The 24,081-nt window shown below is 37.7% G+C and overlaps 1 protein-coding gene and 1 long non-coding RNA gene across 3 annotated transcripts in view; one reads left to right on the top strand and one right to left on the bottom strand.

Moving 5' to 3' along the window:
* Positions 1–7,661: 7,661 nt before the first annotated feature.
* On the bottom strand, positions 7,662–13,685 carry LOC118819839. The gene is made up of 5 exons (XR_005008209.1): positions 13,454–13,685; positions 11,277–11,368; positions 11,113–11,160; positions 10,641–10,790; positions 7,662–7,975 (listed from the first exon to the last, which is right to left on the bottom strand). It is a non-coding gene; the product is annotated as an uncharacterized LOC118819839 (long non-coding RNA).
* A 27-nt stretch (positions 13,686–13,712) lies between these two features.
* The window catches only part of rad50 (RAD50 homolog, double strand break repair protein), a 47,639-nt gene continuing 37,270 nt past the window's right edge, over positions 13,713–24,081 (top strand). The window contains exons 1-7 of one of the 2 annotated variants that reach the window (XM_036587779.1): positions 13,713–13,813; positions 15,305–15,452; positions 17,377–17,460; positions 17,667–17,818; positions 19,115–19,300; positions 19,781–19,985; positions 21,781–21,909. In XM_036587779.1, the coding sequence (XP_036443672.1) occupies positions 15,324–15,452; positions 17,377–17,460; positions 17,667–17,818; positions 19,115–19,300; positions 19,781–19,985; positions 21,781–21,909 (885 nt within the window). In that variant the 5' untranslated portion in view covers positions 13,713–13,813; positions 15,305–15,323. The other variant, XM_036587780.1, reaches the window with a different exon arrangement.

Here is a 24,081-nt window from a genome sequence, read left to right as displayed (position 1 = left end):
TTTGTTTACATCATAACCATTGAATTTAGCAGAATTTCTGAAAAAGACTAGTTGAATTCCCTTTTTGAAGGTTATAATTTAGGAAAAAAGCAATAGCAAGGACTGACTGCAGTCCAACATAAAACAGATTAGCAGAGAAGGATTCATTTCTTTAGACAGTTTTAGTTTTTCTCTTTTAACATAATATAAAATTTTTACTCAGATTCATTTTATGAAGATAAAGGAGGGAAAGGTCAGGTCTCTACATTATATATGGCAGGTATGACCTGACACACATTGGACCGTTCTCATAAAGAGTCTCCCAACAAGGAAACACTAATGGGATTCTATGGCTGTGTCTGTATCATAATAAATGCTGCCTACTCATATAGTATTGTGAGGCAGGAAGGCCTGCAGTCATGTCTGAATCTAGTGTCTGTGTAAAATGCTGCCTGCGGAGGTTCCTCCATTCAGGCCGTTTTCTGAAGGCAGCATGGATCCTTCGTTGCCTTTGTGTCTGTGCTGATGCGCTTAGAAAAAATAGCAGAAAGCACCAGCACTGACACAGTGGACAACGCTGCCTTCTAGGCCACTGACTGAGAAAGCATAGACAGCAAAACATCGAGACAGCTGCCCTCAGTTTTGGACAAAGCCTGTGCTTCTGCTCCACATTCAAAAATTCACAGTCTCTGTGAAAATAGATGCCCACATAATCTCATGCAATCTTCTGCTGTATTCCGATTGAGATCCAAAGCTATAAAACAAATTCCAGAAAATTACATACAATTGATTTATCCATGCTTCAGGCACATATGTGTTTTTTCATAGCAGCTGCAAAAATCTTCTTCCACCTAATGAGAAACTGTAACACATTTTGTCTAGAGTTACTATGTAAGCTTGAGTTTCTAGTTTAGAATGCTATGTCACTGAGCTGGACTATGTTGTTTTAGCTAATTACAAGCAGCTAGGCCGGAAACAACAACAGATTTGCCACTGTTATATGATATTTAGAAAAAACTACAATTTTTTTTTGCTTGTTCTGAGTGACAAAGAAATAGGTCATAATTTATCTGTGAAGGAGTTAATAATACACTTTAAATGCACACTGATCAGGCATAACATTATGACTTGTTTCTACGCTCATTGTCCATTTTATCAGCTCCACTTACTATATAGATGCACTTTGTAGTTCTACAGTTACAGACTGTAGTCCATCTGTTTCTCTGCATACTTTGTTAGCCCCCTTTTACCCTGTTCTTCAGTGGTCAGGACTCCCATGGACCCTCACAGAGCAGGTACTATTTGGGTGGTGGATCATTCTCAGCACTACAGTAACAATGACGTGGTGGTGGTATGTTAGTGTGTTGTGCTGGTACGAGTGGATCAGACACAGCAGTGTTGCTGGAGTTTTTAAACACTGTGTCCACTTACTGTCCACTCTATTAGACACTCCTACCTTGTCAGTCCACTTTGTAGATGTAAAGTCAGAGACGACAGCTGATCTGCTGCTGCACAGTTTGTGTTGGTCATCCTCTAGTCCTTCATCAGTGGTCACAGGATGCTGCCCAAAGGATGTCGTTGACTGGATGTTTTTGGTTGGTGGACTATTCTCAGTCCAGCAGTGACAGTGAGGTGTTTAAAAACTCCAGCAGAACTGCTGTGTCTGATCCACGCAGACCAACGCAACACATGTATTTAGATGAACCAAGTTGTTTACTAAATTTGTCATTGAATTTATTTGATAATTAAAATTTAACACTATGCAGCTGGTAAATCAGCAAAAATGAAGACACAATGAAGCCCTAATGGTACACGTCCACCTGCAAATTCTCTCCTATTCATTTCAATGCAGCGAAAATGTTCAGCAACTTTCAATTTTACGCGAATGGTGGCGGCTGCAGCATTGTATCTGGGCAATGGGGCAAGAGTAGACTGGTAATTCAGATGCATGTTATACACAAAATATCTCTTTCAAACCTGGAGGAGAAGCTAATAACAGCAGTGTCTGGATTTCCAGTATTATATGATACATGACTTTAATATTATAAAGACAGTAACAGGAGACTGCTGCGTGGCAGAAAGTTGCGGAGTGTGTTAGTGTCTCGAGTGGGTTTAAATGAATACTTGTTGTTGCTTCATTTCCGTACAGAAATATCACAGAAACATCCACATGCAGCCAGGCCTGGATCATCAAGTTATCTGCCCCTGGGCACAAATGTTTGGTGGGCCCCTTCCTGCCACCTCCATGAAGCTGGACCTCCATGAGATCAGAATAAATATACTGCTATTTGTTTGTGCTACGTTTGTGATGGTTTGTGCCTTCACTGTTCATGCTGGCACAGTTTTTGAGAAAATAAATATTACATTTTATTACTTGTTACATCACTCAGCCCCCTATCAACAGCCAAATCATGCTAAAATGGTCTCATTTGTTTGTGCTGGTTTGTGCCATAAGAATCATTGCTTGTGCTGGCACAGTTTTTGAGAAACTAAACATCACATTTTATTACTCGTGACGTCACTCAGCCCCCCACCACCCTTGGTCTCATTCGTTTTTGCTGTGTTTGTGCTGGTTTGTGCCTTTAAATGAAATGTTTGTGCTGTTTTAATTCTTAAGCTATTGCATAAACACTTTTTGTCACAAGTGATACCATTTACCACATGATTGCCCTGGCTGATGACGGAGATCTGAGAAACGCTGAGGCACGATCTTTGCCTCCTGAGCAACAGAGTTATCTGGCTTTTGGAGCTTTAATTATTCAGGTTCATAATTGCATTGTGTAAAAGTCAAGAGGTGCCTAAAAATGATAAAAGAATTACCACTTAGCAAAACACACTTGCGAAACAAATCAAGCGACAGGGTTGTTGTGAGATTGCATTTGGTTTGAGGAGTACAGACATTAGTGTCAGTCTCTACTCTGTCGAAGTAACAGGTCTCACTTTTACACATCCCTCAGACACATCTTTCGAATATCTGGAACTTCAAATTCAAAGTACATTCAAAGGAATTAATGTTAACTCACTGCTAAAAACTGAAAGCTTGACCAAGATAGTGGCGATAAACCATTGCAAAGCGGTGATTGGAAGAGAAAATAACGCTGATGTTTAGGAAAGACAGCATTGGACAGAAACACAATGACAAACTAGCTCACTTTTCCACTGTGCTGCGAGTCAACACAGCTGCCTAGCCTTTCTCATAATTGCTCACAGGGGCCCAAAAAAAAACAAGTGGACTCCTGTTAAGCTCATTTTCATTGTGGTCCTTGTTACATAAAACAATGAGGCTATAAAAGCTGCGTTCGATTCCACAGGGTCCCTAAAACAGTCGCATTATATTCTCTATATTTAAGCAAGAGATGCCTTACATTTAAGGCAGTTGATGAATAATAACTTCATTTAGATTTTCATGCAGAATCATAACCAAACCTGAAGCAACATGCATCTTCAACAGATGTGCAATGACTGATGCGTAAACTTACCTGCAACTCACTGCGAAGTGATTAACCATTGTTCATTACACCCTGTGCAGTTTGAAGTTTTCTGCCAAAGTAGCATTTTCACTCTGTGTGGTTTGGAATCATTCTCAAAATGCCTGAATATACTGTATAGTTCAACTTTGCAGGCAAATGAAATGCACCCATAGTGTTATTGATGTGAAGCACTGCTCTTATGAAGCATGAAAAGCTATTTGAGTGTGTAGAACCATCAGCCTGCTAAATGTGAGTGAGTGAGTCAGGTAGGTAGGTAGGTAGTTAGAAACCAGGTCCATGAGGGTCTTCATATCTAACAAAACAGAATACACATAGCATGAGGATGAACAAGATGCCACAAAGCTTGTCCAACCTAGCAACAGTTGCTGCAAAAGAATGCATTTGTGGATGGACCATGGATAGGCCATTTAATTCAGTTAATTAGTTATGTTAGGGCGCACTATTCTAAACGTAACAACACTAGTAACGCCACTGCGAACCCCCTAAACTTCCAGCCTCTCTGGAAGGACTAACAGGGATGTGCTATGACGATGCTGCAGTGTCAGTGAGAGCGAGTGTTTGTGTGTGTAACAGCACTGTCTAGTACTGTCTGCCAAACAACTCTCTGGTCCCTATACTACCACTCGAACTCCTCCTCAACCCACCTCAGTTTCTCGAAATAACTCACCGCCTACATTTCCACGCTCCACCTGCCCGCTTCTTCTGTTCTAAGACTCTGATGTGTGTGTTTCTAAGCAGCTGCAGAGCTGGTTTTGTGTGCGCACGTGAGTACACTTCTACCTTCCACTACAGAAATAGGTCACAATCAGTGAATCTTTATGTACAGAAGGCAGATGGAGGCATAATAAGCCCTCGTCTCGCAGTTGGCACTTAACTGTCGACCTTGAGCTCCTACTGCTTGCAGCGTGAAATTCCCAATGCTCACTACTGAATTAATCCAGCTTCATCACAGCACTGCTAAAGAATATAATCAGGACACTGCTAGCAGAAACTGTTCATTTACAACAAGCTGATGATGTTTCGGGTGATACTGACTAAATATTTCTGAAACAAGGACAGAGCCACGGGTAAGCCTGGGCCTACCCAGACTGATCACAGGCCAACCCAATCCAATGAGTTGATGATATTTATTAAGCTGAGTTCTTTAAGATGATGAAATTTGTTTTCTGTGAGTGTGCCGTCATTGTATTATAGCCAATCAAATCATTATGCTCTCTGCCAAGCACCACCTTCTTTTCTTCAGCCCTCTGATCACTGCTTAGAAGCTCCAGTTGTGGCTAAAAAATGAAACTAGAGATATTTAAAAGCAACATACCATTCCATAGAGCAGTGGTACCCAAACTGTGGTATGCATACCCCCAGGGATGCATCAAATGACGTTGGGGGTGCATGTCAAAAAATTCTAACAATAATCTTCAAATAATTTTATTAAATCAGCTGGCTGCACAAATTACACAGGTACTTTCCCGATACAGGATCACAAACAACTTGAAGCACATAGCAAACTTTAGCTCTAATAGTTTGGTATTTTGCTTTTTTATCATACAAGGTTATAATAGAGAAGAAAGTGTTTCACGGCCCTTCTGAGCATCTCACATTCAAGAGAATACAATAACAGTACAGTTAATTGAGTTTATTGTGTGATGTTGAGTGCGTGAATGAAGTAAGTATCCTTTACTAACTGTTGTTAAGGCCTGTTTGATCTTTGATAATTGTATACTTGAGGTAGTTTTCACTTCCACAGATGTGGTTTAGATTGTGCTTTTAGGTTGTAGCTGCTTCTGAGCTGTCACAGGCTTTGGAAAATTTCAAAGCAAACTTCTGACTGATGCATCAAGTCATCACAGATAAGAAATAAATGGACCATAAACATTTTTCATGCATGCTGTACCTGTGTGCTCTAGCCTAGGATGATTATGTTTAGATTTTTAAGTTTGCTATGTTGTTTTCCTCATCTTTGTACACCTCAGCTGTCTGATTTTAATTTAGTTATGTCATCTTTAGTCGGCAAACGTGTCTGCGTTGAGCAGATGCATGCTTTATAGTGAAAGGTGTTGTAGTGTTGGTTGTGGTTATGTTCAGTGTTTTGGTTGACTGCAGTTGTTGCATTGCTATCGTTTTGCTATAGCCTGATGCTGACATTGTGAGACATTAGCTTGATTGGAAATTGTATCTGTCAAGTTGGATGGCCTACTCACTTTTTTCACAGGCCAACTCAATTATTCATTTCCGCCTATGCCATTTTTCTGAAAATAATACAAAATAGGCTCAGAAATGTGAAAAGAGCTCTTTAAAAACTAAATAAATAGGTCCGAGCATTTTTACTGAATGTTGGTTGTTGGGCATGATGATGTGTGCTTAATATTACCTGAGATATTAACTAAAAACTAAAAAAGACCATTTTCGTATTGGCTTGCAAAGTTTACAAAATACAAGCTAAAATACAAATTTATACAACAGTTAGTTCCGGCCACGCAAGCTGATTGGTTGAGGAGCGTTCTAACCGTGCTGATATTTCGCCATAACATCACGGGTTTTTCACAAACACTGTATCACTCCGCTGAGACGCCGTTGCTAAGCAACGACTTTGACAGCTGTAGGAGACGCTCAAGCCATTTGAACGTTTTTACTTCTTACTTTGCCACAAACAGAAAATGGACATTTTTAAGATTATATTTGACCGACTGCTGATTTGGTCAGACTCTGAAGATGAGACGACACTAAATTCCCAAACTGTCAGTTGGTCTGTGTGGAGCAGGAGAACGAACTGCCGGCTGTGCAGCGAGTGAGCGGAGCTCGTTACTCCGACCTTGCATTAAGATGCTTGTCAAGGAACTATAATTTGGCAGAAGGAACTGCGAACATTAAAACATATTAAACGACGCGTTCGCGGCCCAGTTTTTTAATTTATTACTTTATTTATTTAACTGTTGTATAAAAGCAACAGAACACTCAAGGTCGCGTGTTGTCGCAAATAACATCACGCCTTCGGCTCGTGCCTGAGACCAAATCACAGCCGCGATGTTATTTCGTGATAACACACTCCCTTCTCGTGTTCTATTGCTTAAATGAATTCTGTGTTATAGTTTTTTTTTTTTTGAAGAACATTAACATTATGTTTTGAATTCACTGTTTCTGTGATGTCACTAAAACCAACTCATTCCACCTTTTTAGACTACAGCAGTTTAGCCCTGCCCGCTCATACTGAACCTCTAAGGACTGTTTCAGTCCTCTGCCAATCAGATCAGAGGTCATTTTTCTTATCTCAGTCTTACAGGCACGGTAACAAAACGGCCTGTGTAATTCTACACTCTGAAAAAAATGGCTCCTGAAGGGTTCTTTAGTAAAGAAAATGGTTCTACATAAAACCATGAACACTCAATTAACTCTTCGCATTATTAAAACGTTCTTTGCATCATAAACTAGTTCTTCAGATTGATGGGGCATGTGTTACTATGGTTCTATACAGAACCTTTTAAAAATGGTTCTTTATAGCACCAAAAAGGGTTCTTCTGTTGTTACGATGTCAAGCTTGTAACACTAGAAGAACCCTGTTTGGTGCTATAAAGAACTCTCTTCAAAAAGGTTCTACATAGAACCATATGTAATGCATTCTCCATCAATCTTTAGAATCTGTTTATGATGTAAAGAACCCTTTAATCAGGCAAAGGGTTCTTTAAATGTTTATGGTTCTATGTAGAGCCATATAATTTACAAAAGAACCCTTGAAGAACCATCTTTTTTCGGAGTGTAGGGGATAAATAGATTGGAAAATGTCACGTAAAAATTAATTCCTACCCTAAAATCACACAAATGTTATAAGTGGATCTCAGGAGCAAAACAAAAATACAACAAAATGTAGGTTATGGGCCTTTTCCGCATTTGGAAAACTGCATAGGCTTAAAACGCATTGCGCCATGAACTCGCAACATGAAGCAATGTGCAGTAAACTGTAATCCACTTTAAACCCAGACACTTTTCATTGATTGTCACAAGGTAATACAATGATATGTACATAGATTATACTCCACACTATAGCAGCTTACAAGTGCAATCTGATACAATGAAGTAGCATCCCTGTTGTAGGACACTGCCCTCTGCTGTTCACATTTATGTACCACAAATCAAGACACTTCCCTTGACCACAAAGTTTTCTTACAAGTCATAATTATCCACCAATCACGCTGGATCTGAGGCAAAAAAAAATGTATTTGCAAACATCAAACCTCCTGTTCAGGAAGTGGGATAAAACAGTGAGGCAGGCCAAGCAAACAGCAGTCAATAGGAAGAAGCCATTCAGTTGTCATTTATTTAACAAGCTGTGACATATGATGCCATTACAAGAATGAGCCTAATATAATGGATCAATAGCCATGACTGCTCACGCATCTACTCATCCAAGCTTGAAAAAACACAATGCACTGCTTTACAAAGATCACGTGTTGAGCCGTCTGCCTGGTCTTGAAGCTGACCACTGCTTTATCCCTCGGACAGTGTTCTCCAACCTTTCACAAAAGGGAGAAGAGCAAAATAAAATAAACAAATACACAAATACATTTGTGATATATTATTAAAACACAATATTAAAACACAAATCATTAAAGTGGAAGTTCTGCACAATTAAATGTTCTGGAAAAAGGAGGTAAAATACAGTAAAAAGTCTGCAGACAAAACATGTTAATCATTTAATTTCTTGGAAACACTGACTTTCACCATTTCAACTAGTTATTCTGACATTTTAGCACAATAATAACAGTACCAGACATTAAATTTATTTACATGCATTTAACCTTCATGGTGTTGACCATGAAATTTTAAAAGTACTTTAACAGTGGAATTTTTATTTATTTATTAACTTTTTTTCAGTGTAGAGAAACTTACTGAGACAGAATTGTTCACAGTGGTGGTGATGGGAACCAGACATCTGAACAGTTCAATTCTCTAAAAACTCCCCTCATAGAAAGTTTTTGCATGAAATACTTATGATACCTCCTGATACCTGAAACACTGTTATATTTAGGTTTTGGTACACGCAGGGTGTCGCTAGACAAAAAAGTACAGAACAAAAAAATAAATATTTTTCCAACTTGTTTATTTATTTATTTTCTTCAACATTCCATATAAGAACTCAGAAGATACTTGCAGGTTTACTGGTGGTTTTAGATAGTAATATGGCTATATTTGTGTTGTAGAAATTGCGATGGTTCCTATCACCACCACTGTAAAGAAACCAGAGTTGGTAAGTTTCTCTCGAATGAAGCATTTTATATCAAACCACTCTGCCACTCTGAATGACTTTGTTTACATGTTATCAACTGTAAACCAAGTTGAAAAATCGTCAGAATTCCCCTTTAACCATTTGTGAAAATCAATGCATCAGAATGTAATAGTACACTCTTAAAAATAAAGGTTCCAATACCAAAAGAAGAACCACTTTTAGGTCCCTAAAGAACATTTCTGTACCTCCATTCCATGAAAGAACTGTTTTTGTATGTGCGAGTGTGAAGCAGCTTTTGAAAAAAAACCTACACATAATATGAAGGTTCTACACTAATTCAGGTTTTTCCTAGGAACCAGATTTACGAACATTTTGCACTGTCACAAACGTCATATTAAAAAGTGTTGTGATTTACTAAATAGTGTCTAGAAAGCACCAAAAAGCACAACACAAAAGCACAAGAGAGCACCACAAGTTCTCATGTGCTTTTGTTTAATTGCATATGCATTTTTAGGAGCTTCCTTCTCAAAGCACAAAATACTGGGAGGAGATTCTTATTGAAACACCTGCTCTAATTTACTAAAGCTGATGGTAAATACGGACAGGGCACTGTTTAACGTCTGTTAAAAGCTCGTCTTATTTTTGTCACTTACATGGCTGCTATTGTTTGTGCTCAGAGTAAAAAGAGAGATTTTTTTTCCAGACAATTTATGTATTTTCAATCGACAAGAACTCTTAACACCTGCCAGGCATGCCGCATTATTCTTAATGTGATGAAGGAAATTAAAAAAAACTAAATCCAAATACTTTGAAAAAAATATATGCTTTAAACTTTTCTGATATACAAAAACAGGATTTGGTATGTCAAAGAGCAGCGTTTGCCTAAATAATGATATAACAGTTTCCTTTTCCAAATGATTGCTCTTTCTTCACTAAAGCTACCTTTGTTATACTGCCATTCTTCGATATACTGCATGTTCTTATGAGGTTGTGCTCAAAATTATGATTCCCAAGCAACCTGAAAGCACTTAGTGAAAATAAAAAGGGATTTTACAATATCATTTCCAAATGCAATTAACACAGAACTCAACTAATCCACCCAGTGCAAAAATAACACGTTTCAAATTGGGAAAAAATCAAAATAATAACTTTTGTTGACTTTCTGATGTATTATGTCAAAATACTGTCTTACTTTCTCAAATTTCTGATGTAATATGTCAAAACAGTGTCTTAATTTCTCATAATAATTATTTTCTATGTTGAAATAACAACATGCTTCCTTCACAAGTAATACCTCTTTTTGTCAACTTTCTTGTCGACATTTATCAAAATCTTGAGACAATTAGTCATTATTTTGTATTTTAATCCTAGTATTATTGCACTATTCATATTTGCACCAACAATTACTGTACAGTGTGCTCTCACAGGACATACTACCTCATTGTATGGTCTCCACTCACTCTGTACATATGTATATTATATTTATACTTGCATATCTATATTTTTTACCACTATATCATCTCTGCACTTTATGTGTCAATAATACTGTATTTGGCAATGCTGACTGCATTTCATTGGCTCTGTACCTGTACTCTGCACAATGACGATAAAGCTGAATCTAATCTAATCTAATGAGTTTAATTCTGAAACAGAAGAATAAAATCTTTATGGCCTGTTGCCTAGTGGATATGGGCTTTCATACAAAAAGCATGTGAGCAGTTACACTGCGTTATACAGCACTGGTCATATGTTAATTATGAAGCTGCACTTGTGTTCATTTGCAAGGAAGGAAGTGCCAGATAACCCCTTAAACTGGCCACCCCCACCAGTGCAAGGAAGTCAGTAGGCAATCGGTAATTAGTGCCTCTCAGTAAATCTGCCCCTTTATGTTTAAGAGTGTAGCAGTTATGAGGAAATTACACAATGAAAAAAAGGATAAAAGCCCTACTTACTGTTCCTGAGTAAGTAAGCAGTGACTTAATATTGTACTGCAGCATTCGGACGATCGTACGTGGCTCCTGACCTACGCCTTGGTCAGCAGTCTTTATCAGAACAAGAGTTTTCAATAGTTCTTGGGCGATTAATTCCTTACAATTGCAAAACTGTTGAAAACAAAAACAAAAGGTGTTTATATATTATTTATAAAGCATTGAGCTTGCATACACTGACTTTGTCAATTTCATTGACGTATTAATCACAGTTGTTACTGTTGCTAGAAGGAGTCTTACTGGTGATGACAGATACAAAATCATCTTTAGAATTGGTACCATTCACCACAGGCATCCAATAAAATGTAATGCCAATTGAATTAAATAAGCAGCATAAAAGATCTAGTAAAAGTAATAACTGGCATATTAGTTACTTTCCACCATGTAAATATCAAGCTCTGATAAACCTGTTACTCTGTAGATCTTAGAAACTTACATCACTGTTATCCAACAGCACATTTGGCACATAAATGGTGCTCATGTCCTTTAAATAAAAAAGAGAGAAACATAAAAACCCATGACAAATAGCAAATCATTTCTTGTAAATACATCTTCACAAGTGAAACATTTGCCTGCAAAGCATGAAGTTGCACAACTCACAAAGGTGAAGAGATCAGAGTAGCCAGAGAGGTCTTTGAGACGGCCAAGGATTTCACGGATTGCGTCATCCCCTCTAGTCGTGCCCTGCAACACTACGCAGAGGAACAAAACACATTTACACAATTTGAACATCATAAGAGAGTGGGCTGAGCTTGACCAATATGTCACGCTATTTATATATGTGTAGCCTGAGGTGGGGAATTTCGCTAGAAATTAATATGACAAGCAGTTCCTATACATAACCTGTGGATCTACAGTAAGTTGAGGGTGTGGGAGGAAAGAAATTACCCATGACCAACCCATGTATGTCACAAAACTAGAGCTGTGGTTTAGGTCACTGTAGATGTCCATGTGATCACATTAATGACAATTAATTACTGTTGATTATTATTTATTATTATTGATTTGAAAAGTGTAGCATATTGCCTTGGCAGAATCTGAGATTTGACAGAATTTTCTTCTACCACCGCCGGCCACATCATCACATGTCCAAACACTCCATCCACCACAAATGTGGCTTAACAAACTACAAACTGGTCATTTTGTTTTTTGAGTTTTACTAGTTTCCGTTTTTGTACTATGTAAAGTTTTGCAAGTGTAGCTTTAACAACTATGGCTTTATTCTTGACTAGGCTCTTCATGTGTCATTGCACGGTTCAAAGATGGTTTTCACATCTTAAAGCTCATTCCATCATCCATTGCGGTGGATTTCTTTAATCTACCTGATTGCTTTGTGCTACATGGTCTGCCTTATTTAAATCAACACTTCTTTGGTCCTTCTGCAGCAAGAAGCCTACAAAATAATCAAAAGCAAAATCAAAGCCCTGAATAAAGACTGTTAAGAGTTTACTGTACGTGTACTTTATCATAAAGGGGAATTAGTAGTTTCAAAATATATGCATAATTCAGCGCATACATGCAAAGTCATTCAGACTGGCTTGATGTGAAATAGTTCATTGTAAAATATGACTAGATTTTATTTACAATGGTGTCAATACCATACATATAGCCACTTTACCTGCTATCCAACACAGCCATTGAACCTATATGTGTCTAATTTTTTATATAAAATGTTGATAATGAGAAATTAGTAGTAAATCTGAAAACATCTTGCTTTACAACATCCTACACGTACCTCTCTGCCATAAATACATTTGAAGAAATACATTTTAGGCCATAACCTACTCAAAACCAGCATAAAGCAATGTTTCAGGCATCATGCAGTGTATTCGTAACCATTTCATATAATAACTTTGTGATGCATCTTTTAGAGGCATTACAATCTTCAGAAGTCTGCTTCCTATCACCATGATGACTTTCTTGGCATTTCAGGTTTATTTATGCAGGGATTTTTAAATGTTGAAATATCAGATACACTTTCCTTTTATCCAAGTGAAAACACAAAGAGCCATTTTATATCCAAATTGCTGCATTATATGCACACACAAACCAGGAGGCAGGTCATTACACCACACTCGCTTCCTGTTCTCACACCCATGGTATATACATATTATATATGCCACAAAAAAGCCTGAAATATATAGCTTTGGTTAAGAATGTGTGCAATTTAAATTGTAAGTTAACCCACACTTACTTTTGATATCACAATAAAGTATGTTATGTATTATATACATATATTTGTATGTGAATTTACATTTGGTTGCCAGTTCCTTTTTATACGTTTCATTTCATTTCCATTCGGTGATACAGCGGATGGGATGCTTTGCTCTCACTTTCAAGCTCTCTTAATCTTTTTTTTTTTACACTCCAATTTAAGTTGTTTCTTGACTTATGTAACTGCTTTTTTCATTTCAACAAGCAACAAGTCTTTGCAGCAATTTGTTTAGTGGAATGTTTTTAGGCCACTCTGTCCATTCACTGCTAGTGCTGTCACAGGTCTCAAAGCTGAGTGCTAGAAAACCACCATGAAGAGCAGAGCTCGGTTTTGTTCTCGGCTCCTCATCTGATGTAACATTATAGAGGGATTCATGCAAACATGACATGTTTTATGTAGCCTAGGCTGTTTCTGAAGTTCTGAAAGCTCAAACGCCATTCTGGAGACACGTACAATTACGCAGTGATTATATTAGTATTATACCGTTAGATGATAACACAGCTAACAACCGTTCACTGAAATGAACGCACGGACTGCATCTATACAGAGACTAGTTACTTACAGAGAAGAAAAAGCACAAGCAAAGATTCGCAGAACTTTGGTATTTTGGAAGCACTTCGGTTGCATAGCTAATACTATAACATTTTTAAACTTTCCAAAGCTGAAAACTGAGGTCGAGCTTTTGTACACTGGCCTTTTCACGAAGTCTTCGTAGAACATCGAGGTTTTCTAAGCCCCACATAAACTGAGTGGACTTTAATCCTCTCAGTTGGACTTCAGGTGTCTGCCAGCGCTGCTGCATTGTGGGATTTGTAGTCGTCGAGCGTTGCGGAAGAACGTCACATCAGGCGCGGGAAATTGGCGAGTCCGAGAGTGCAGCAGACTTCTACACTAGCCACACAAAGTAACCTGCGTTGTAAAAGTATGGGGCGTTTATTTGGTTTATTTTACATTAGTCGGTCGGAGAGCTAGACTAAAACTGGGTCGGACGTCTGTTGTTCTGTTGTTTCCCGAGAGGTGCACGCGCGCTGTGTCTGCTTCTGTACTTTTTGTGTCCTGTTTGCTTACGTGGTAACGTTAGCTGACTAGCCAGCTAGGTTAGCTGTAAACAGTGATAGATCACGAAGGCACATTAACTGTCGGTTAGGTAGCTAAGTTAAGTTAATGTTGACAGCTAGGTTAGCTACACTAACTGGCTAGCTAGTTTGGGAGATTACAGCTCGTTTAAAACTGTAAGTTAGCTGGTTTTATTACTGTCACGGCTGTGGGTATTTCACTATTTCACAAAGCAGGATTTTTCAGTGAGCAACTTAAGCCAGAAGTTGAGGATTGTCCAGCAGGATTTATCCTTATCTCTTCTAATGGACTGTTGTTTTCAGGCTGGAAGAAATGGCTAAAATGTTGCTTTGTGAAATGTCTCTCTGTCTGAATAATAATAATAAGAAGAACAAGTAATAGCCTCTTCTATTCAACTGTTTTTTTTAACTAAGTGGTCAGACTGAACGAAATGGCTTTTTTGTGAAATTCCCCTTTATCTGAATAATGATGATGATGATAACAATAATAGTAATAATAATAATATTGGTAATAATAATAACTAGTAGAATTAGGAGATTAAAAGCTAAGAGACAAAAGAAAAATAACTGACAAGTAAATTTTGCAAGGTACAACAAAGAATACAGTAACATGCAAAGATAAAACATAAATATAGAAATGCTCTTAAAGAATATTACAGCAAGTCTTGAACAGTTCATGGGCAATTGGCATTTGCTTGCTGTTGCTTTGAAAAACGCCAGTGGTTTTCTTGTTAATGGTCCATGATCGGGGAGGAAATATGAGTTTGCTTTTCGCAATCTAAAAGGTGATAAAGATGGTATGATACCACTTTCAGTTTCATGATACCAACATATAAACCTTGAGTATCGTTCCATACAGATAGCAGATGTTTTTCTGTAAACGCTTCAAAGTGCTTTTTTTGTTTGGCGTCCTGCACTTAAAGTATCGTATTGTGCTCGGATTACTCAAGCACTCTGCTGCCCCCCAGGAAGAAATACAGAGTGAACATTATCCAGTGTGACTGTGGGGTATTTTAGGCTGGATTTACTACAGGACTGGATTGGATTAATTCTTCTTCCCAATCTATGTGCCATCCAGAATTTGTACTGATATCGACCCATTACCGCAAACTAGTGTCAGATTAGTGCTGTTCCCTAGGTCACAGGTTCCCATGCTTTCCTGGTCTAAACCGTACTTAAATTTAGGAAGGGCTTGCTAATAAACTGCTTTGTTGTGTCAGGGAAGGGGGATGCTCCAGGACCTGGGTTGGGAGCCACTGCTCTAGGTAATGATAATGGCAGTTTCAAGTAGTGCAGATGAAAGGTTTAACTTTTTTTTTTTGATCTCTTGCCTGCAGGCTTAAGGACACAGTTAAAATGTCGAAAATAGAGAAGATGAGTATCCTTGGCGTGAGGAGTTTTGGTGTGGAGGACAAGGACAAACAAGTGATAACATTCTTCAGTCCTCTGACGGTGCTAGTAGGACCCAATGGAGCTGGCAAAACGGTTGGTTCCTCTGCTTATGTCTTCTTTTTGCCCCAGCACTCCTCACTTTTCGTGCTGACATCATGAACATAACACCTTTCTGTTTCCTCCAAAAAGATGGTGATAAAGATAGAGTAATGTAGAAGTCATAACCTTTAACTTTTCGTTTCCTCCTTTTTTTAAACTTTCTTTTTGTCTTTTCCTCACTTGAGTTTTGCAACTTCCCTCCCTTTAAAATGAAACTCCCCTTTTTTTTTTTTTAGAAATGATGACGATTTTCTTCCTTTTTCCCCCCCTCCTCCACTTGTGAGTTCTGCCTATACAAATACTTGTAGCAACACAGTTGTTTTGCTTCCAAGGCTCTCATGAGGAACTTGTCATGCTTTAATCTGTTTCATTGGAAGGCAAGATGTAAATTAGTTGTTAATTAGTCGTCCATGTCTTCTAAGGCCGGACCAAGCACCATTTTTACAGGCTTCAAATACTGGAATGTGTTTCAGTATGAGTACTCAAATATTCATGCTCACAATCACCCATAACCAGTGATTCCTTGCAGGTTTGTTACTGCAGTTCAAAATATATCCAGTAGGCGGCAGCGATATATTAGTAGTCCGCTGTTTATCCCTCTCCTTCAGCTATAGCATTTATGACTCACATCTAGACTCAAAGTATGTAACTAATTGAAATTATCGCTTTGTCAACGCTGGTTTAGTTTTAATTTGTTTTATTTAAGTTTAGACATGCACCAATCATTATTTTTTTATAGTTGATTCTGATTTCTTCAGAGCCAAATTGGCTGATGGTCGGGTTTTATTAATTTTGTTTATTTATTTATTTTTTAAAGAAGTTCCCAATGTGTGGGGTAAATGAACACACAAAACACACTAGCACATTTCCGGTACTTTCTATTAGCCAAACCTTTATTTGTTCTTTAATTTTTCAGTTTTAAATCAATTACTTATTTAAATAACAGAAATGAAATAAAGTTACATCAAACGTTAAAAACAACTGGCTGTTTAGCAGAATGAGTTTTGGCATTTTGGTACAGGTGTAGCAGCAGCGTTCTAATACAGTGTGAGTGCGCTTGACTAAAACAGATCTGCCAAAATAAAAACAATAAATTGACCAATTACTGACTTTGTATTTTGAGCAGGCTGAGCTGAGTTTAGTCATAGCTGGGTTGAGTTGTTCAGCTCTTGGCCCGCAGCCTAGAGAGTTGCTGGCTAGAGTTACTAAAGTTGACTTCATGCCTGTCCCAGTCTCGTCTGACTGAGAGCACCACGACAACAGTAATGCCATGATTCTTTGCCACTGTGAGAGCTCACCCCAACAAAAGAGGTTTGAGGCTTTGAGCTCCCCCATTTTACAGTTGCCCTCACCAGAGACTAGTGGTACTCAGATAGGTACTGTTATACTTACTTATTTGAGTTCATTAATTAAACTTGTCATGCTTCCATGGTAGACCAGCCTCTTATTGCACTAGACGTTTTCTTTTTAAATTTAAAGTGCTCGCATGATTTCTTAGGCATCCTTGCTCTTTTAGCTTAAATGGAACACATGGAAAGTTGACAAATACTAAATAGAGAACCAAATGACAACGTAACAAATGACTACTTGAGAATTCAGATTATTTGGGCCAGCCTTAATGTCGTCACATGACCATTATACCAAGTTGACGGGTTCACATTCTGAATGGGTGGAATTTGGCAGCGTTTTCTTTTAAAAGAAAACGTTCTGCTCTGCAGAACACTGCATTGTGTCAATTGCTTTAATAGACACCTTACTGAATGGTTCAGTGAGACATGCTTAAACATGGCTCTTGGCGTCCATGATGTTGCATAACTCAGCCTACACAAGAAGCTTTGTCTCGATTTCAGTAAAACAGAAGAGCTGATATGGTCCTCTAATATTTTTTAAAAACTCTTGTTTTTTTCCTTCTCATCAGACTATTATTGAATGCCTTAAGTATGTCACTTCTGGAGACTTTCCACCTGGAAGCAAAGGAAATACGTTTGTCCATGATCCAAAGGTATGTTTTTTTTTTTATTCATTTATTTATTGTGGCTAAATAGTGGCTGAGAAATACTTTAAAAGTGGCAGGTGTCAAAATGTGCGAATTTGCTTAATATTATTAATATTCAGATGTCAGATATATATTTGACTTTCACATATGAACGTAAATGTCAAAAAGCAATAGGGCATTAGTTGATGTATGTAATAATTTCTGTTTTGTAGGATGCCCATGAGACAGATGTACGTGCCCAGATTCGCCTGCAGTTCAAAGATGTAAATGGGGAGCCTATAGCCGTTCAGCGGTCCATGCTAAGCACACAGAAGGGCAAAAAAGCAGAGTTCAAAACCCTTGAAGGAGTCATCACCAGAATTAAGTGGGTTTCATTATACAAGACTATTCATTTTTATTGCACTGTGTCTTGTCATTATGTAATTGTAATTGTAAAATGTGAATCTCTACTTTTTAGCCATTTGGGGATATATCGTATATATCTGTATATTCCTCCTTTTCTAAGTGTAATGAGATATGCAGATGTGACAGTAAACAGCCTGTTGAGAATGTCTAATGAAAGTAAACAGCCTGTTGAGAATGTCTAATGCAATAAGAGCTATAAAACAGAAAATTGTAGGGTTATCCCACACAGAATATTACAGGCTTCAGATAGTCGTTGAGCATTACTTGTAATATCACCCTTAAAAACAAAATATTTTACATGGGTTTTAGTCATCCGTTGTCTTGCCGGAACAGACGTGATTCTCTTGGTCTTGGTCTTGCCAGTCCATAGAGATCCAGTCAAATGACGCACTCATTTTCTGTAGCATTTCTAAACTATATTTACAGTGTTATATATTTTAATGTCATCTTCTTGGTGTGGTGGCTGCAGGGCAGCTCTTCTGCTGTACTAACAGTGGGTGGAGCAGAGACTACTCTGTGATGATGATTTCATCACAATAAACAGATGTGCTGTTTGTGCTGTCATGTTTTAAATCTGCTGTAGTTTTAAACTTGTAGTGTCTGCATGGTATATAAATGTTAATGCAAATTTTGCACTGGGCATTTTTCTGGAAGGATGCCTGGAATGAATTTATGATGCATTCAGTTAAACTAGCCAAAAATAATTTTCCATAAATTAACAGTAACTCTGAAAGGAATGCCAGCGTAACAAACAAATACTCACAAACAAACAGGCCAGCCCTTCACTCAAGCAGAGACAAAGAAGAATGTTATGCAATATGGTTTTTCAAATACAGTCTTGGGGCCTACTGCCCAGAATAATTATGACACTCTTCATGGGTTTGCTTAGGTGTGTTAGACCAGGGAATACTTGAAACAGTGGGACCCCAAGATTTGAGTTGAAAACCCCTGGTATGAAGTCATATTTCTTTTGTGGTACAGTGGATGCTATTTGAGCTGGTGAAAGAGAGTTTTCTTATTCTGTCTCTCTCGGTACATCTGTATTTGTAGCAGCTGCGCTTGTCCAGGGCACAGATAGAGACATGCAAGCTTAGAAGACTTTTTAATAGTAGTGTCTTCAGGAAACTCAACTCATTGTATAAAATGAGCATATGCATAATGTTGCCTAATTTTGTATATTTAAAATCTGAAGTAAATGTGTCTATTTTTGTTCAGTTCTAACATATTCATTGGCAATAATCTGTGTTCATATCAGGCATGGAGAGAAGGTCAGTCTGAGCTCTAAATGTGCCGAGATAGACCGTGAGATGATCTCGTCTCTAGGCGTTTCGAAAGCTGTTCTCAACCATGTCATCTTCTGCCACCAAGAAGAGTCCAACTGGCCACTCAGTGAAGGAAAGGCACTGAAACAGAAATTTGATGAAATTTTCTCTGCCACAAGGTGATGATGTAATCCTGGTCTCCTCAGTGTTTGCACATTCCTATTGTTAATTTGGTGTGTATTTGTTTTTTTTCCTGATATCTTAATGCCAGGTCTTGACCTAGATGTCTCCTGTAATTCATTGGCTTCCAGTCAGCTTCTATTTCTTGCATGACAATTTTATTTATATATATAATAATAATTATAAAATATTTGACACATTGATACTTGTAAGATTTCCACTATATAGGCGGGGTAATACTTTTTGCATGGTTTTAAGTGCAGGCTAAATCCCCATGGTTTTGTAGTCACTTATTCACCTGAAACTGTACTTGACTTTAATTCACTAATTTATTTAATTGTATTAATTATTTTTTCTGGTCAAATTAATTGACCTTAAATGGCTGAATATTTCTCTATCTTGCTGTGTTGTTCCCTTTTTTGTTCTTCAGAAGTTGGCATTGCAGCAGACCATGTTTAGCATGCATTATTTTCTCACAGGTACATCAAGGTGCTAGAAACCCTTCGGCAGTTGAGACTGAAGCAGTCCAACACTGTCAAGGCCTGTCAAATGGAGCTAAAATATCTGAAGCAGAACAAAGAGAAGGCTCAGGAGATCAAGGATCTGCTATCCACTAAAGAAGCCCAACTAGCGGCTTCTAAAGAGAGTGTGCAGCGCATCGAAAGCCAGATTGACCCGCTGGAGGTAAGACATTAAATAAAGCAGGGCTTAGATGAGGCTGTGATGTGTTGTTAAGGACTTGGCCTAAAGCATGTTAATAAATGAAATCTTTGTATGTGCATATGTCGCCAATAATCTCACTTCTGTGATTATAGCCTTATTGCACTTGTTTTTGTTCGTACAGCTTGTTGGTTAATGTTACAGCTCTGAAGATGAACTGTAGCTTTCCACTTTGCTTCTGCTTTTGTTAATTTGCTGATTTATCTATAGGCCTCTTACAAGAACTGTTCAGCCAAAGTCTTTATAGGAAAGTTTGTCCAGTTGGCAGTCGTTTTGTCAGTGCCCTTGGGCAGCTATTTCCAGTCAAAAAGACCAGGCTTCTGTTTTTTTGAATAGGGAAAGACCTATAAAACCGAAACTAAAACCCACATTGTTTCAAAAATATATTTGAAATTACTGATGAAATCTGACAAAAACAGTATAAATAGTTTGGAGCGTTTGGCTCATATACTGCTCAAAAGACAAGTTTTTTTTCAGCTTGTTCTGGCTACTGCACATGCCTATATCTTCACAGTGTGGGGGAGCTTTCCAGTTTGCAGCTTAAACTGCAAGCTGATTGGTTCATTTTATTGAAATGTTGAGAGTGGGAAAGTTAGTCATTCATTTTACAACCAGTGGCCTGTCTCCTCCTTTTGTAATGTCTCTAGTTCAGTGCACTCTGCGGAAGCAGCTAAAGATATTGCTTTAAAAACCTTTTAAAAGCTGTATTTAAATTAGATGGTATATGAGCAGCTGGGCTTCAGTCTTCATTACTATGATGGTTTGAGTGTCAAACTAGGAAAATGGGTTAACAAAATTTTACTGTTGTAGGGGGCATGAAGTAACACTAAACTGCCTTTTTTTTTAAACTAATCATTTTTATATAATACTTAATCTTAAAAGTTTTAATATTCAGAGAACACACAGCCATAAACCACAGCAGGATGTCACAAATGTTACAGTAAGAATTAAAGACTAATGAACGCAGCCGCAGAGGACTCTGTGTACGTTTCGCTCTGCCTCTTGAACAGTTTGAATGCGTCTGTGCATTAAAGAAAGTGAATTGCGTCTTTATTTATTTCTCCTTTTCAGTATCATTGAGATTGTTTCGACACTTCACTGTAGAAACATATAATCTGTTTTGCTTTTGGTTTCTCTTTTGGCTTAAACCAAAATTGCCACTTTTGACCGTTTTTGGATGGAAAATTTCTGGTGGCCACAATTTCAAAATGCTCTAATACAAAGTTAATTTCTGTTCATTTTCTGTGTATTTAAATGTGGTTGCTGACTTTAAACTTAAAACAGCACATCTATTAAAGCCAAGTGTTTCAGCAGGGGTGAGTATATTTTGTACATGCATTTAGTGGCATGGCACTTGTAGAAAGCGAGAAAAAAAATAGACTCAAAGCACAGTAGCACATGCTTGTTTACAAGTCTGTGTTTTAACACTCGTGTTTTACTTAAACGTTGATGTTTCATGTAGACATTTAGACACCCTGCAGGTTGTGTATCGTGTATCATGTGTCAGTGATCTTGTATAATGTCATGACCTAATAAGTGCACCCTAAATGATTGCACTTTATCTTCCAACACACCATCACTATGCATTCTCCCTTTCAGTGATTACTGAATAGCTAAAACAGACCACTGTGAGTTTGTATAAAACACAAACATGAGGTTTATTGTGTAAGTGTGGGAGCAAGTCCAGCTTTGTTTTTTTTGTTTTTTTTTTGCATTATATTGGTGTTTCTCACCATGTCTGCTTTATCTGCATTTTCAGAATCGGCTGAATGACATTGACGATAACCTTGGTAAAGTCATGAAATTGGATAATGATATCAAGGCTCTAGACAGCCGGAAGAAACAGATGGAAGATGACAATCGAGAATTAGAAGAGAAGATGGAACAGGTAATGTTTTGGTTTTTGTCAGAAAAACAAAACAAAAGAACTGTTTTATCTATGGCACAATCCAGAGCACTGCCAGTGTTACTCATAGTTGCAAGATAGTGATCAGATTTACAGTGAGATCTAAATGTCAGCAGCAGGAAATTACTGTTAATGAAAGTTTCTGCTGCGGCATAGCTTTGCAGTTAGCTGTGGCAATCATTGTGAAATTTCTCTTTTTGTGAGTTTTATTTTATTTTATTTATTTACCACTCAATAATTACTTTTTGTAAATACTATTGCAGCAAACGTTTTTGAGTATTACCATGTCCAATTTTATTTACAATTGTTCAACACATCCACCACTACCGGTACAGATAACATGGCACATCTGTTAAGGATAGTGTATACTTATATTAAAGTGAACACTAGTGTGATGTTTTTTGATGTTATAGATACCATGAAAAAGCAAACAGCATCAAGAGGAACAGACTAAACAATTCTAAAAACTCAAAAAAGCTAACAAAATATAATCATTAATGCAAATTTGTTGACCGATACTGCCCAAACTCTGTTCCATGTTATATTTTATGGAGCAGCTCTTGGTAAAGGTCTCAGTGTTCTGTGGCAGACTGACTTTAGGCAGCCCTGTATAATATTGATACACAGTGAGCATAATTATGGACAATTCTTTATTTTTATTTTTCATGATTACTTTATTGTAAATATTGCACACACATGCCACTGTATAAAAAAATATCATTTGTGATGTATTAAAATGATTTTTTAACATTTTTTAAAAATCAGTATCATGATATTGTGATATCATAAATCATGAAAATTATGAAAATGTAATGTGCACTAGTGCAGTGGTAAACATAAGTAAAATTAAATAGCAAGCTATCCTTGTTACAGCAAACAATAAAATATTGTTTTAGAGACCAGCTGCCAGATAGAATTGAGAATTAGCAAGGAGGTCAATACAAACAGTACTGAGGTTGAGGCTACTTAGTCATTTTGGATGGTTTGGTTTCAAAATGATTCTTACCTGTGAAAACAGTGCTGTGAATTGAGTGCTGCATTGTATTTAAACATATAAACATATTTGTAAACATTATTGTCTGCATGTTTGTGTGTATGTGTGTCTGTGTGTGTGTGTGTGTACACTATAAATACTTCTTGTATTCATTTTTGGTAAATCTCACCACGGGTTTCACAGGAGCTTTTCACTGTTATCACAGCAACAGCCCACACTGGATTCAGCAACGTATCTGGAGTATCGATTACTCAGCTCGAAAACTTACACAAACTACCAAATGCATGAACAAAATCAACCAGTGCATGAACAACCTGTATTTGATAAAGAGAATTTTTCTGAAAGCAGTTTTTAATTTGATTGCACTGAGAAGTCAAAACCAGGGAGGATTATGCATTTTGTGTAGTGTGTAGGTGTGCTGTATATCATAGGTGTTAAATGCTGTAATGTGGACAGCTGGATGCGCCCTCGCACAGCACAGTGCAGCTCTCGAGACATGCACACAGGTTATCTGTGTGTGTTCGTGTGTATAGCTATTTCTCTCTCTCTCTCTCTCTCTCTCTATATATATATATATATATATATATATATATATATATATATATATATATATATATATATATATATATATATATATATATATATATGAAAACAGTGCTGTGTAATAGTGTCACAGTTGAAATAAAACAAAAAGGAAACAAATGACAAATGTCATCACTCGCAAGACAGAAGTCACATAACTGGCAGTCAGACTTGACTGGCAGTCAGTTTGACCAGCCGCTAGCCTCTCCGATGGCAAAGCAGACACGGCAGAATGCATGGTATAATCTCACGCCAACAGCACGTCAATGCATGATTGCGCAACAACTATGTTGCACGCTCCTGTTGCCAAGCTATTTTATGCCGGCTGCAATCCCTGCATTCAGATAGAGAAGAGAACAGAGAAGGATCAGGCTCTATACGGTGGGCAGTGGTAATTCCACTGCCACAAGCCTCCACCTTTGGAAGAGGAGCAGACTCTCCCTCATCTCTGGAGGAGCACTCACTCTTCCATGAGTTTCTGAAATACAGTGTCCTAGAGATGACAAATTGAAATTACTAACATGACTTTGACACAGTCTAATTAGGTGTCCGGTGTTTGGTCTGGCCGCAGGTCTGGG

The sequence above is a fragment of the Colossoma macropomum genome, unplaced genomic scaffold (genome assembly GCF_904425465.1).
Source record: "Colossoma macropomum unplaced genomic scaffold, Colossoma_macropomum, whole genome shotgun sequence".
In the NCBI taxonomy this organism is placed as follows: domain Eukaryota; kingdom Metazoa; phylum Chordata; class Actinopteri; order Characiformes; family Serrasalmidae; genus Colossoma; species Colossoma macropomum.
Note: the sequence above shows the minus strand (reverse complement) of the source record. Positions and strands in the feature narration are given on the sequence as shown.